Here is a 15,687-nt window from a genome sequence, read left to right on the forward strand (position 1 = left end):
TCCTCTGGCCCATGGGGATAAGTTACTTCAGGACACAGCACACAGCAAAGTCCTTTCAAGCAGGGGGACACAGCACACATCAAAGTACCATAGCCTCTCCTTGCAAACTGCTGGCCAGCCCCAGAACACACAGCAAGGGTCAGTCCTTTCCTTCAGTCTTTTCAGCTGTTTCTTCCTTGGCAGAGGTTCCTCTTGACCACGAAGTAGTTTCAATCCTTTTCAGTCTTGATCAGTCCAAGATTCAGAGGTTTCAGCTCTCATAGTTGTACCCCTAAATGTCTTTGAAGTCTTTGTGTTCAGGGAGGCACTGACCCCTGTCCAAACCAGTTCTGGGTGTCTCGCTGCCAGTGACACCTTCTTCCTTTGATAGTGGGGGTCTGGATCCTCAGTCACTCAGCAGGAGATGGAGCCGTTGTTTTATGGCAGCAGTGCAGGCCTCTTCATCTCCAGGAGCTACTCCTTCCCCCTACACTCCAGATGCAGGTCAGCCTATTGCTGTCTCACCTCCTCCCCTGGGTCAAGACATTCCCCAGATCATATTACTTTCAAATCCAGACAGCCAATCCACAACCAGGCAGAGACACACATAAATGTTAAAAGACAAAAAAACAGCCACTTCTAAAAGTGTGGTATCTAAACACGCAATGCAAAAACCACCTTCACAAAAAGATGTGTTATTGAATTGTGAGTTCAGTCACACTAAACTATACCTCTTCATCTTAAGCCTGCGGGAAGATAAGCTGGAAACATATTACATAGCCTCCCCATTTTGTCCTATTGGCAAGATGGCCTTTCAAAAGTGGAAGTCGAAATGGAGAGTTTTTCACTGTTAGGACATGGTACACACCTCAGTACATGTTCTACCTTTCACAAACACTGCACCCTGCCCAGGGAGTTACCTTGGGCCTACCATAGGGGTGTCTGATGTGCATAAAAAGGAAGGGTGAGGCCTGGCAAGTGGGTGCACTTGTCAGGACAACAAGGCAGTTTAACAAACTGGGCACAGACACTGCAGTGGCAGGCCTGAGTTCTCTCTTTAGGGCTTCTTTTGTGGGTGGCACAATTAGTGCTGCAGGCCCACTAGTAGCATTTGCATTACTAGCCCTGGCACACATAGTGCACTTTACTAGGAACTTTACTATTAAGGCAAACATACCAATCATGGACAACCAATTACCATTACACTTTATACAGGGAGCACTTGCACTTTGACACTGATCAGCAGTGGCAAAGTGCCCAAAGCATCTAAGCCACTAAAACAAAATCCATCACAGCATCAAAAATAGAGGAGGTAGAGGCAAAAAGTCAGGGCTAAACACATCAAGAAATGCCAGGTCTAACAGTCTACAACCGGCCAGTATAATTTTCATTGGTTGTTAGATATTTTTTTTATTTTTATTATTTTTATTGAAATACAAATCAGGGCAAAAATACATATATCAAGATCCATTATTAGCTGTAAATACATCAAAGCTGCAGAGTAACACCATACATTGACACTATTCTGTAATATGAAGACAGATCCATACACAGCACCCTGTCTTCTCTCCTCCCCTATTGACTCATCCCCACTATGGGGAGACAGCCTCTGCACCAACGGGTTGTTAGATATTTAACATTAATCATTATCAACAAATATTGAAAATGTTTCAATTCAGACATTTTTTGAGACTGTGAATGAAACGTTATTGACCTAACTAAACATTGAGGCCCATGGAAGGAGTCATGGTCTTCAGGGTGTCTCAGTCAGTCCTGTTACTGTCACTTTATTAGACATGTCAAGGGTAGTAATTAAGCACTATAATACAAATGATTGTGTTTATTCTTTGCTCTTCTTCGTTTTAGCTCCTTGCATGGAGGCTATGCACAATGTAACTGTGTCCCTCTTCTGTGTCCCTTTCAACACCACCCTCTTGTCACGAGACTGCTGGTGCCAGGATACTTCCTTCACACTCTGCTCTCTCTAGAGAGATTCCCTCCAATGGGTGCTGTCCGGAGACCTGCGCCGTCAAGCCTAATTTCGCTTTCTCTTCCATCTTCCCCAACCTCCTGTTGTGTTTTCACATCTCATAACAAGAATTTGCAATGCAACTGGTCCCGCCTTTACGTGAGTTTGAGCTATTGGCATTGTAAATGACAATGCCTTTTATTTATGTTTTGTTTTTTGAAACATAAATAAAATGCATTGTCATTTACAATGCCAATAGCTTAAACTTGCGTAAATGTGAGACCTATTGCATTGCAAAGGCTTGTTAGATACTGTGGTGAAAAAACTTCCATTTGAACTAAATTCTCTTCACTCTTTTCAGAGGATACAGAATATTGTGAGTTAATAAGTGTGGTTCTCTATATCACAAAGCAAACCAGTCATGTAAGGTCTGGGAAATTGACACAAAAACTGGATATGAGGATTTAGAACTTTCCACTTTAAACAAAAATTCCTTTTTATTGTTACTGAATAATCAGATTCGCCAAAACAGTATAGAGTAGTTACTATGATATCAAGTCATATATAAATTGGATTGTGCATCTCATTAGAATTTTTTTCTGTATTATTATTAAATTGAATTGTGTTATTACGGCGTTTGTTTAAAGAATAGTCAAATGTAACTGCATTATGTACCTACTCAGAAGTAATTTTGGTATCACTACAGAATTCTGTTATTGCTGTTCCCTGTTCAAAACTGACAGATGATATGTCACATATTATTTATCGGAGGAGTAGCTATTTTAGTATTGTGAATTTTATATTATCTTTAGAAAGTACTATAAAGTTTACTTGGTATTGCTTGTTTCTCTTTTAAGACATACAGCATTCCAAATTTCTTCTTTTAATATTTTAATTGAGTGTAATAATTGTAAAGTTTGTTTAGCCTAGTCGGTATGTCAAACAAATAACATACACTTGAAACACAATGGAGCATATTCGTGAGGTGTTTACTGGAAAGATGTCTCGATATCCCATGCAAAAATTCTTCCTTAGCCCTATGTTTCTAAAATTAGCGTGGCCACATTATAACCTGGTGGCAATAGTTATTGGGCTCCGATTCCGCTGTAGCCAGCTTGACTGTCAGGCCCCATGCAGGAGTTTGGAATAGACCTGTATGAAAAGCAAATCAGCATATTAAAGCGGACAATAAACATGCTTAAGTTAAGGGACCTCAGCTTCATCTTACCTATACAAATTGGAGAAATGAATGTATATATTTTTATTATATCCTCAACTTGCGGTATAGGATCATCACTAAAACGTGCATAAGAGGGAACTGTTAGTTGTCTTTACAAGGCTTTACTTTTGGCTTTGGACAATGGAACTACTTTCACTTGTATTCCGTTAAATAAAATTGATGAAACTATGTGATGGACCCAAGACAAACAAGTATCTTAACAGCGACAAGCATAGCTTGCTCAGCTTTTTAATGTGTCAATCATCACACTAAAATGTCCTGAACCAAAACAGACATTTAGGACCATATGCCATAAAAAATCCAGTGTTTGGGTATTTCAGGAGTGCAAGTCATTAGTGGCATTCATTATAAATCAGTGTCAGTACAACACGAAACATCAAAAAATGCTCACATTTTTTCTGGTTCTCCATGCAAAACACGTTCCCAGTCTCACTTTATAAATTGCATATAGGTTTCGGACACATTGTTCACTCCCAATAATAGGGTACTTTTATTTATTCGTACACTAACTTTCTCTAATGAAATAGACACACTGTCAGACCTCAGACATTGGCATGGCTCAGCCAAACCCTTTATGCAAAGCCTATTGTTAACAGGAACTTTACCCCTCCCCCGTCCCCTCGTCCACCACAGGCTCAGCCCTTGACAGTTTCCATATCGAGGACCAATGAAAACATCCAAAATATGTATGATCATATAGGGTTAGGCCTCATGTACAAAAGCGTTTTGTGGTCTCAAAGCTTGCTATTCTCAAAAGAAGAATTTTTGCGACTGCAAAATACATCTCATAATGTATCAAAGCCCTTTCACTAGTTGGATAAATACTTCCTTACTCATAAGAGGGCTTTTGCATTTAATTTGAATCACAAATACGAAGGGCGTGTGAGGGGTGCCACCTTCTTTTCCAGGGACTCCCAGTTGACTGCATCAATATCTTTACAATCCATTGATCTTTACGTGCACCGGGGTTAGGGTGGTAACAGATTTGCAGAGGGGATGATGGCCAACTGGGATAGATTTCCGTTTTGGAATCATGTCAGCAGCTCTGGGCCATATGGTCTCTAAGTTCCCACTAAAGGATGCCCAAGGTGGACATTTTAATTAAAAAAATATAAATTTGTGCGTGTTGCTTTACTGGACTTGGCCTGCTTTAAAAAAACTTTCATATATAGGAAAGTGAACCAAGGAATGGAGGTCCACCGTCACATGCAGTCTGCCACCCCTGCATTCGTAACCAATGGCGGAGTTTGCATTAGGCAGGTAGTTTTGAGACCACTGTAAATGGACAATTTACGATGCAAACTTTTCACTAATAGATTGCATTACAATTTGCATTACAGTTCACAAATCAGTTGGTGTGCAATTTTCACGTCTCTAGTGTGTGAATCATGGAATTAGTATATCAGGTCATGTGTGTTATAATATATCTATGTATTTCACACTATTTAGGTTACACTGTACTTTATGACAAACTTCATTTTGATCATGTTGTGCTACACGATAGGCTTTACAAGGATTGCAATTGCTTTAACATAGAAAGCTCGGCAAGTGGATTCAACGTTGTCATCAAGACAGATGTAGGATGAATTCTAGGAGTTGGGAGTTAGTGACTGCTGAGGTTTTAAGGACTTTAGCCGAGGCATGTTGCTGGCAGATTACTCTAACTGATGATGCCAATACGTGGCCAGCCGTTAACCTCAGCGGAGAACAAATTTCAGTTTGGAGTTTTGCCCTATGGCCGTAAAACCTATTTGTTGCCTATCACAGCACAAATTAGCTAAAAGAATCTTGAGCAGTGTGAGGAAGGCAGAATAGCAAACTTGATTGAAATTAGTACATTACATTAGATACACCTTTGGGAAATGTTCCAGGTTATTCATATCTATTGGGACTTGCAGTGCTAGATAGGACAGCACTCTCATCTAGGCAAAAATAGCATTAGTAAGGTGCAGTCCTTTGTGGTCTGGGAACTTGAGAAGAAGCATAGCCGCTTAAATATCACTAGGCTTTGCTGGATTGTTCAGCCAATTGGTTAAAGGAAAGGTGTCTATGTGGATTATTAAGACTGTTCCTCTTTAAAGACATCCTGGCTTGCCAGTCTGTTGGATCCCTGGTTCTTCGAAGGCCTTTGAGATTATTAAAGTTGGCCCCTGGTACAGTTACCTTTAGATCAATAAGGAGTTCATTGCCCAGGCCTGTGTTCCGGCCATAGGGTTCGATCATTGAAAGATCACTTAAATCAAATTAATTAAAAACCAAGCAGTGTTATTCTTTGGCTGGAGGGTAGTAATACCAAGAAAGTGAAGTTGTAGAGAGAGAATGTTTACCATTGGCTGTGCTCTAAAAACCCTTAGACATGCATGTTAGCGCATTCTATGTTTTTTGAGGTTGGAAAGTATTCTGCCAAGGGTGAGAAAGGGTGAGCACTGTCCTTTCTTCTGCCCATGTCATTTTTGGGAAAATGACACATAACTGTTAATTTCGTGCTCATATCTATATTTACCTACAACCATAGGGCGCTCGACCCTTTGAGACACCTTGGCAAAGAGTGAAGGAGTGCAACTCTTTTCTTCCAGCTGGCATTTCCCATTTCGAGATTTACATCGTCCCAAAATCCAAGCCTGTGGCCACTGTTGTGTCGGGTGATCTATACTCAAGGGGCATCTAACCCTAGCTAGGCCTAACACGTGGCCCTAGAATAAACTCAGCCGGACACTGGGAAATAAGGTTGCTTGGTCGGTCGGCGCGTGTCTCTGAACGCCCTCTCACGTGCTCGACCTCTTTTTATTATAGGGCGGTCACATGACCAACTTGTCCGTCCCTCCGGACCTCGGGGGCGGACCCTCGGGGACACAACATTCCTCCTAAAACAAGAAAAACAACAAAACCAAAAACATACTGCAACATTGCAAACATGGTCTGATCGAGCCCACTGTCTCATTAGCATTGAGACTAATACCTTCAGCGTCTTTCACAAATGCTAGCGCATTTAGTTCAAACATGGCGGGCATACGTATAAATTAGAACAGTCTTACGTAAAGTAGTCTCTCAGCCAGCTGGAGGGGGTGGGGTTAGCACGTAGCTGGCGCTGGGACCCTCGCTGAGTCATCGGCTCTGTTCCAGTCTCCACCTCTTGGCTTGGCGCCTCATTGTCGGCCCCCTCCGGATCTGGGGCCTCATCCAGGGCCTCCGAATCTCCTCCCACATCCTCACCAGGACCCGGCTGCTCGGCACGTGGCCGGACCTCGTGCTGGGATGTTGGTTCACCAGGCGATGACATAGTTGCAGTTTCGGTTTCTCTGTCGCCTTGCTGGCGCCTTGGCTCGCTGCTCGCCGGGTGGTAGAGTTTGAAATGAGATACGTTGCGAGTTACCTTGTCTCGTCCTCGAGTAGCTGTGATGCGGGTGCCCTTCACACCACTGACTCGCCATGGTCGTCTTTCATAGCTGAGTTTGAATTTTCCCCCAGTGGCCCGATTTTTTATGAGCACTAGGTCACCTCTTTTGAGATGGGGAGCCACAGCTCTCCGTTTCTTGCTGATCTGATCATAAGCGGCCCGCCTCCTCATTTCTACAGTCTGTTCCTTTATCAGTTCAGGTGCCCACTGGGGATGATGAGGAATGGAGTCCGTTATTACCCGCCCTAGGAGAAGGTGTGCAGGAGCTACCCCCGTTGTAGAGTGAGGGGTCTGGCGGTAGCTGCGGAGAAAGGTGAAAATGGCCATCTCCACGGACTGTCCCTTATCATGTGCAATGCGGATTACTTTGTTTAATGTCCTCATGAACCGCTCGGCCTCTCCGTTGGCCTGAGGCCACCTTGGGGTGATACGCCTGTGGCGAGTTCCTAGGGATGAGAGATAGGCTGCAAAGTCTTGGCCTTGAAATGGCGGTCCATTGTCCGTTCTGAGTTCTTTCATGGCTCCGTGCGTGGCAATGATTTTCTCCATCTTGGGAATCACACAGTCGGCACTGGTGCTGGTGATGATTTCGACTTCCGGGTACTTGGAGTGATCATCGATCATCACTAGCGTGTGCCGTCCATCCGGAAGGCTGCCAAAGTCCATGCTGACCCTTTCCCAGGGGCCTCGGGGCCTGGGTTCCACGATTATGGGTGCTTCGCGGGGGCTGTCACCTGTGGTTTGGCAGGCCGTGCATGTGCGCACCGCAGTTTCCACCATGTCGTCCATTAGCGGGAACCACACCTTGGTCCGCAGCCGGGCCTTTGTTTTAACCATTCCCTGGTGCCCTACATGCGCCAGCTGAACTACTCGGCTCGTCAAAGCCGTCGGGATCACCAGACGATGCCCTCGCAGGAGGCACCCCGCCTCGTCTTCGTTCAGTTCAGCCCTCACGTGGTACAGACCGTCCATGATTTTCTGGGCCTCGGGGGTGAGTACCTTCCAGCTCTCCTTAGCTTTCTGCCAGTTGGCTGTCCGGAGCAGATCTTTGGCCCGCTGTATGCAGGCGTCCTGAGCCGTGGCGCCCACCACTTCTTCCAGGGATATGGGGCGCGGGCATGATCTGGCCACGACCCATCGCACATAAGCCTCCGTCTCTTCAGCTTCCTCCATCTCCTCTGGGGTGGCCGCCCGGGGGTGTCGTGACAGATAATCCGCCGGATTCTTTGCCCCTGGCTGGTACTCAATGGTACAGTTGTACTCCTGTAATTGCAAAATCCACTTTTCGATTCTGGGGGGTGGTTTGGATGAGGTGCCTGAGAACAGCGACAGCAGTGGCTTGTGATCCGTTACTACTGTGAAGGGTTTGCCATATACATACAGGTGGAAGTGCCGGCATCCCCAATGAATCGCGATGGCTTCCTTTTCAATTTGGGAGTACCTTTGTTCGGTGTCCGTGAGGGACCGGCTGGCAAAAGCGACGGGGGCCCAGTCTATTTCGTCTCGGGCTCTCTGCATCAGGACAGCCCCCAATCCCGCCGGTCCAGCATCTACTGCAATGAGAGTGAAATGTCTGGGGTCAAAGAACGCCAGCGTGGTGTTGCTGGACAGCGCACTCTTGATGGCTTGGAACGCTCTCTCCTGCTCCGGTCCCCAGTTCCATGGCGTGGAGTCTTTAGTTAGCTCACGTAAAGGGAGGGTCAGGTTGGCTAGGTCTCTTATGAAGCGACCACAGTAGTTCACCATCCCGAGGAAGCTTCGGACTTCCGTGACCGTCGTGGGCGGAGGTGCATCTTTGATGTCTTTGACCTTGTCCGGGTCAGGATTAACGCCATCGGCCGAGAATACGTAGCCGAAGAACCCCAGCTTGGTCTGAAGGAACTCGCATTTGTCTCGGTGCAGAGTAAGTCCAGCGCTGCGGAGTCTGCGGAACACCTGTGCCAAGCGTTGGTTGTGCTCGGGAATCGTCCTTGCGTGCACCATGATATCGTCACTGACATTGATCACCCCCGGTATACCAGTGATGAGCTCTTGGATGACGTTCTGGAACACTTCGGCAGCACTGGAGATCCCGAAGCTCAGTCGGGTATACCTGCGCAGTCCGATGTGAGTGGAGAACGTCGTGATGTTCCGGGACTCTTTATCCAGCACGAGTTGATGGTACCCCGCCCTGAGGTCCAACTTGGAAAACCACCGGGCCCCAGCCATCTCTCCGATTAGGTCATCGATCGTAGGGGTGATGTGTCTTTCCCTTTTGATGGCCGCATTGGGGAGGCGCATGTCCACGCATATCCGGACCGCTCCCGGCTGCTTGGGTTTCCGAGTGACCACGATGGGCGATACCCAGGGAGTGGGTCCGGACACCTTTTCAATGATGCCCGCTGTTTCCAACTTCTGTAGCTCTTCTTCAACCAGTGGCCTCAGATGAAACGCGACCCGCCGGTGTCGCAGGGCCACCGGTTGGACAGTGGGGTCCACATGCAGGTGTATTTCCCGGCCCTTGAATCGGCCAATCCCTTCGAACAGGTCCGAAAAGTCTGCGATCAGTTGCTGCACTGATTCCTCGTGCACCCCAAATGCAAAGGAGACCACTCCCAGGTCTTCTGCCGTCCGGCAACTCAGGAGCATACCTTGGCCTTCCTCCGACACGAAGATGTTGGCACGCGTGATCTTATCTCCGTGCCGGACTGCTGCTTTGAACTTTCCTCGAATACGGAGGGGCACGTCCTGGCCGTAGGCGAAAACGGTGATCGGAGTGGGGCGGAGGCCGGGTGGAGTAGCCATGTCTCCATAGAGGGACGCACTCATCAGATTTATTGAGGCGCCCGTGTCCACCGTCGCCATGATGTCCTGATCAGCCACTTGTATTGCGCACTGTGGTAGTGTCATTGTGCGTCGGGTGGCTGTGCCGATCATGTGCACCTTGTGTGGGGACCTTTCCTCCTCGTCGTCGTCCATGTCGCTGTTGCTGGGGCCTCCTTCCGCGCCTTCAGGCTCCGCCACCGCGTGTACTGTCTGGCGGGGCTTGCTGAACCTTTTGGACCGACACACCTTTTCAAAATGGTTCATTTTCCCGCACCCGGAGCATATCTTGCCCCGTGCTGGACATTCTGGCGCCGGGTGTCTCGGGCCTCCGCAGTAACCACATGATTGCGCCGAGGCTCCGCCCTGCGGAGTTGTTGTTCTCTTCACCCATTTGGGCTGTGGGCGGACCTGCAGTTTGTTCACCGGTTCCACTTTCACATTGGCCTGCAGAGCTGCTTCCATGTGGGCTGCCCTGGCCTTGGACAGCTCCTTCGTGCGGCCCAGCGTGAGAATATCTGGGAGGGGTTTTCCCGACTCCTCTAGTATTCTCTCGCGCAGTTTAGCAGAAGCGCACCCCTGAATGATCTGGCCTCTAATTTCCTCCGTGACATCCTGAAATCCACACGTTAGTGCCAGTTTCTTCAACCGAGAGTGATAGGCGTCCAGTGATTCCTCTGGTAGTTGCCGCGCTTGTCTGAAGATGAACCGTTCATAGTCTTGGTTGGCCATGGGTTCAAAGTGCGCATTGAGTGCATTTATGAGCGTGTGGTGGGTTTTAGGAGTGGCTTCCGTAAGGGTGCGGGCGATGGAATGAATGTCCTTGCCACCAAGATGGAGGATCATGGCACGCTTCTGTTCCTTATGGACCTTGGTGGCCTCAAAGAATATAAATAGCCTGTCCACCCACTCTTTCCATTTCGGTGCTAGAGTGGACGGCGCACCTTCCACCACAAACGGCTCAATGGGCGGAATGTTAGCCATCGCTTTGGACGCCCGGGAGGATGTCCGTGGGCGGCTGGGATGTATTCCAGCGGCAGCCGGATCGCCGGACACCCCTCGCGCAACCAATCACGCTCCTGCGCGCTGCAGATAGATGCAGGCCAGCGCTGCTCACCTGAAGAGAGCCAGGGATCAGAGTATTTCCTCCAGGCAGGCAGAGCGGGGGGTGTGTGGGGGCACGGCACGAGCACCGCGGACACGTGGAAGTGCCCGCAGCCGCCTCACCTCACCAGGGACACACACACGCACCCCGAGCGGGGAATCGATCACCACCCTCGTCGCCAATTGTTGTGTCGGGTGATCTATACTCAAGGGGCATCTAACCCTAGCTAGGCCTAACACGTGGCCCTAGAATAAACTCAGCCGGACACTGGGAAATAAGGTTGCTTGGTCGGTCGGCGCGTGTCTCTGAACGCCCTCTCACGTGCTCGACCTCTTTTTATTATAGGGCGGTCACATGACCAACTTGTCCGTCCCTCCGGACCTCGGGGGCGGACCCTCGGGGACACAACAGCCACCACCGCATATGAATTATTTGCTGTGGCGAGAATGTGAGATCCAGTCACTTCTACAGTTCTATCTGGGCTGTGGCTCAGCATATAGCCCAGCTCTCATGCTGGGTTGTTTACCAGGTGGGGTATTGCTGCACGGATCTCAGCTTGGAGGGCATAAAAACCTGTTCAGTTTCACAGCCCTGCTGCGCAGTGCTTTTTCAGGAGAAAGCTGTGGAGGGTAGAGAGAGCGGCAGAGTGTTACCACTGTGTTTCCCAATAAACTGCCTAACCACCTAAAAGGTACCCCTCTAGTTCATAAATTTATTTTTTGCCAGGATCAGTTTCAAAATGTTTCCCTGTGCCCCATTATTGCTTCCAGGTATGTAATCGGTTAGCAATGCTCTAGCCTTTGTTATTATGGACCTGGTGTACTAAGCATTTTGACGGTTGCAAACCCTGCAATTTAGGGTTTGTGTCTGTTACAATCCATTTGTACAAAAGTAATTTTAGGAGTTGGTAAACTTTTATCGACTTCTAAAATGGCCCTATAAATTAATACGAATTTGCAATTTGGTAGGAACGTGTTTTAGACATCCCTTCGAATTTGCAAATTGGCATGTGATGAATAAATATTTTGTAACCGAAATCCAGTTGCAAAACATTGACAGATCACTGATACCCAAATTGCATATGCAAAATGAAAGGGATCCAGCACCGGCTGCTGCCAATTCGGTTTTGGGGGGCGGGTGAGGGGGGAGGTCAGACTCAGAGTTGCGGAATAAAAGTGAACAAATATAATAGTTTTATTGTCATTGTATTTTTCTTCTGTGTGCTGGCATTCCGCCAGTGGGGTGACACTCCTCTGCCACAGCAGAGGAGCCGCCCCTTAAGTGATCCCTCAGCACCTCATTCCCTAAATTAATCCTAAAAATAAAATTGTTTGTGAACGCCAATTCATAAATTGTCTTTAAAAAAAGGATAACTTTTTGTAAATGCAGTCCTGTTTCCTTTCAGGAAAATAGGGCTGCATTTAAATGAAAAGTGTTCTTAATTGAGAGGCAATCGCAGAAATGCTGGTCTGTTGTCTAGCAGACTGGATTATGGCAACTCTGATGGTGAGTTTAGTGTTCGGGGTGAGCCACTTGAAGTTGTTTCATAGCAAGTGCAGAGTGAAGAAGCAGGCAGAGGAGAGTGCATTGATCTGCGACCCAAGGTCAGCTTGCTGTCAAGGATGATGCCTAGATTTCTGACATGGTCCAATGGGGAGGGTGCTGGGCCTAGTTCAGTGGGCCACCAGGAAGCGTACCAGGGAGTGGTGTTGTTGTTAAAGATCTGTACTTCTGTTTTTTCAGTGTTGAGCTTCTGTTAGTTGTCTCTCATCCAGTTGGTGACGCTCGTCATGCACCAGTGGAAGCTGGTTCTGGTGTAGGTGGAGTCTTTGGAGACAGAGAGGATGAGTTGAATATTGTCTGCGTATAACATGATACTGAGTCTATGGGATCTGACGATGTTGGCCAAGTGCATAATGTAGGTGTTGAAGAGGGTGCGGCTGAGCCCTGAGGGACACCACAGATGATTTCCTTCTGTGTTCTTTTGGTGAGGAATGAGGCAATCCATTTGGCAGTGTCTCCTTGGATGACGATTTGTGTAGCCTAGCAATCACCGTGTGGTGGTATATAGTGTTAAATGTCGCTGAAAGGTCGAGGAGGAACAGGGCTGCTGTCTCTCCTTGGTTGAGGAGGGCTCAAATGTTGTTGGTGGGTCTGATCGGGGCAGTCTAGGTGCTGTGATTGCTGCAGAATCTGGACTGGGAGGTATCAAGAAGATGGTTCTACTCAAGATGTTTGGTGAGTTGTTTATTGATGCCTTTGTCTAGGGAGTAAGGAGATGAGCAGATAGTTCTTGAGTTTGCAGGGGTCGGTTGATAGATTCTTGAGTAGGGGTTTGACCTTGGCATGTTTCCAGTCTTTTGGGAACATGACCATGGTTATCAAGGTGTTGAGCAGGGAGGTCAGTTTGTGGCTGATTCTGTTGCTACAGTGGCTGAAGATGTGTTGTGTGCAGTGGTCCTTGGGGGCTTCTGAGCAGATGCAACCCATGATGTTGGCAACTTCTTGGGGAGTGAGCAGGTTCCATGTGGTTGGTAGTCTGTGTTGGTTGCTGTGTGGGTGTGTAGGTTGAGAAAGTCTGTAGGCTTGGACTGGGGTTTGAAGTTTTTGTAGATAGTGGTGAATTTGTGAGGCTGTCGCAGAGCTCCTGATGATGCTTTTCTCTGTGGTTGCGAGGTTAGAGAACTCCCTGACGATGTTGAAGAGTTCCTTGCTGTGGATGGAGCTGGAATCGATGTGAGCAACTAGGGTGTCTCTCTTTTCCTCAGTAGCTGGTAGTAGCAGTTTAGGGAGGTGGTGAAGGAGGTCCTGGTGGAGGTGTCCCTGCTAGTGTGCCATCTTCTTTCCTGCTGTTTGCAGATGTGTTTTGCTGTTCTTCGGTGTACCGGCTTGCCTGTTTTGTGGATCTCCTGTGGATGCTGTATTTGATGGTGGTGATGTTGTCCCCACAGTTTATGATCCAGGTGTTGAAGTTCCTCACACTCTGGCCAAGGGTTGTGGTGGGGTTGGGATTGAAGCTATTGAGAGTGTTGGTCCATAAGTCTAGGATATTTTCCTCAAGCAGCAGTAGGAGGGTGCTATGCCAAGTGTGAACAGCGGTGTGTGGGCTGGTTACCTTAAAATTGATGATGTAGTTGTCAGTCCAGTTGGATTTGGTCACATGGCTTTACTGGCACAGGAGCTGGATGTGAATATGGGGTCCAGCTTATGTTCTGTGGTGTGTGTGGGGTCATGAATGAGTTGGGTGAGTTCTATGTTGTTCATGCATTCGAGGAGGTTGGTGGTGTTGGTGTCGCTCTGATCATCGAGGTGGAAATTAAGGTCACCGAGGAATATGAGATTGTTCAAGTGAATGGCGAGGGGTGCGATGAAGCCAGTGACTGGGTTACAGAACCTTGAGTGTGGTCCAGGGGGCTGGTAGGTGAGGTTGCCTCTGATGGTCTACTTGACATCAGTTTGGAGCTTGAAGTTAAGGTGTTCCATGACCAGGGTGGGGTTGTCCGTGGTGGTAGCACACTAGATGGTCTCTGGAAGGTCTCTTTATGGATGATGGTGATTCCTCCTTTGGGTTTATTGATGCGGTCCAGGTGGGGAATCTTCTATTTATCGTGTATTGATATGGTGATTTGGGGGGTTGATTTAGGGTTGAGCCAAGTCTCTCCGAGAAACATTATGTCAGGTCCGAGTGTGGAGATAAGGCCCCACAGCTCAGTGGTGTGTTTCCACAGTGAGTGTGTTTTGAGGATGATGCAAACGATTTGGTGGGGGGGGGCTGTTGCGGCATGGTGGAAGGTCTGCATCTTTTCTGGGCTGTGCATTGATGAGCATGCTGTGGCAGGTGAAGTGGCAGACGGTGACGGTGAAAGTGCCTAACATAATGTGAGGGGAGGCACAGCAGCAAAGTTCATTAGGGTTTTCCGGGTTCAAGGTGCAGAGATCAGCAGTGGTGTAGCTGTCGGATGCCATAGATCCATGGTTCTTGACACTGAGTGCTCTCCAGGCGTGGACGGGTGCAGGCTGGCTAACCTTTGGCACCTTCGGTGCACCAACGGCACACCCGCTGCATGGGTGCACTGTCCTAGGAGGTCATAGGGGCATGGGGGAAAATTAGGCGGGACTGATAAAGGTGGGAAAAAGAGGTGCGAAGAGCACGCAGTCGAACAGGTAAGGAGCATAGGGAGGTGGGGGTGGAGAAGTGGGGAACAGTGGTGGGAGGAGAAAAGAGATAATAAAGGGGGCAGGAGTGAGCACAGAGGCACAACAGGCGCAACAGAAACAAAAAATGCACAGAAAGTGGAAAGGCACACTAGAGAGTGTGAGAAATGCAAAACGCAAAAGACACAAGAGAGAGAAATGCAAGAGCAGGAAGGCACAAAAAGAGAGAGTGAGAATATCAAAAAGGCAAAAAAGAGAGGAATACACATAGAAAATCAAAAGTATTAGAAAAAGAGAGAAATATGAGTGAAATAAAGGATAGTGCACCGGACGACAGCTGGAAAACTGTATCAGTGGTTGCTCACATAGCATGAGCCTAGGTCCAAAGGTTCTGATCAAAGTACCAGCCCAGGTAAGTTGGGAGCCTTGAGGGCTGCTCAATAAGGTTGTGCTGTGACTGCCATTAAGAAGGTCCTGGGAGATGGAAGGGACTTGGGGGTGTCAGAAAGTATGTACACCTGGCCCAGCATTTCTATTGGAGACAGCAGAATCAGGATAAGAACAAGATAGGACAATGCCTAGTAATTGCATCAAAAATATGCTGTGCCACAGTCTTTTGTTTGCTTGCATAATTGTAGCTCTTCTTTCTTTTAAAAGGAGTTGCACATTGACAAACTGGTAGATAATTTATGCCTCGATCCAACAACAGGGGATGTTTGGATTGGATGTCATGTCGACGCTTGGACATTGTTCAATTATGACCCTAAAAGTCCTCCTGGATCTGAGGTTAGTTTGTAAGATTGTGGTATTAAGAATTATTATGATGATTATTGCTATTTTATTGTTATTTGTTGTATGTGACATGATCTTCTAGATTGCATACTGTCACGTCAGGGAGGATTTGGAAGTGTTCTCTAACACAGACGCCATTACAGCTGAATATTGAGACTGCCAGGAAGGTTGACGTAAATAATTAATTTACTCTCTTAATTTCTATGCAGGTAAGTACTTAATCAATAATAACTCAGATCGGATGAAAA

General features: G+C 47.5%; 1 protein-coding gene across 1 annotated transcript in view; it reads left to right on the forward strand.

The window, feature by feature from the left end:
- Nucleotides 1-15,687, forward strand: part of LOC147689045 (serum paraoxonase/arylesterase 2-like) — an 856,840-nt gene that overhangs the window by 773,729 nt on the left and 67,424 nt on the right. Inside the window, exon 9 of the mRNA XM_086941933.1 lies at nucleotides 15,305-15,433. Coding sequence (XP_086798059.1) covers nucleotides 15,305-15,433 — 129 coding nt within the window. The remainder of the gene's footprint in view (nucleotides 1-15,304; nucleotides 15,434-15,687) is intronic.

Source organism: Lissotriton vulgaris, chromosome 10 (assembly GCF_964263255.1).
Source record: "Lissotriton vulgaris chromosome 10, aLisVul1.2, whole genome shotgun sequence".
Lineage (NCBI taxonomy): Eukaryota > Metazoa > Chordata > Amphibia > Caudata > Salamandridae > Lissotriton > Lissotriton vulgaris.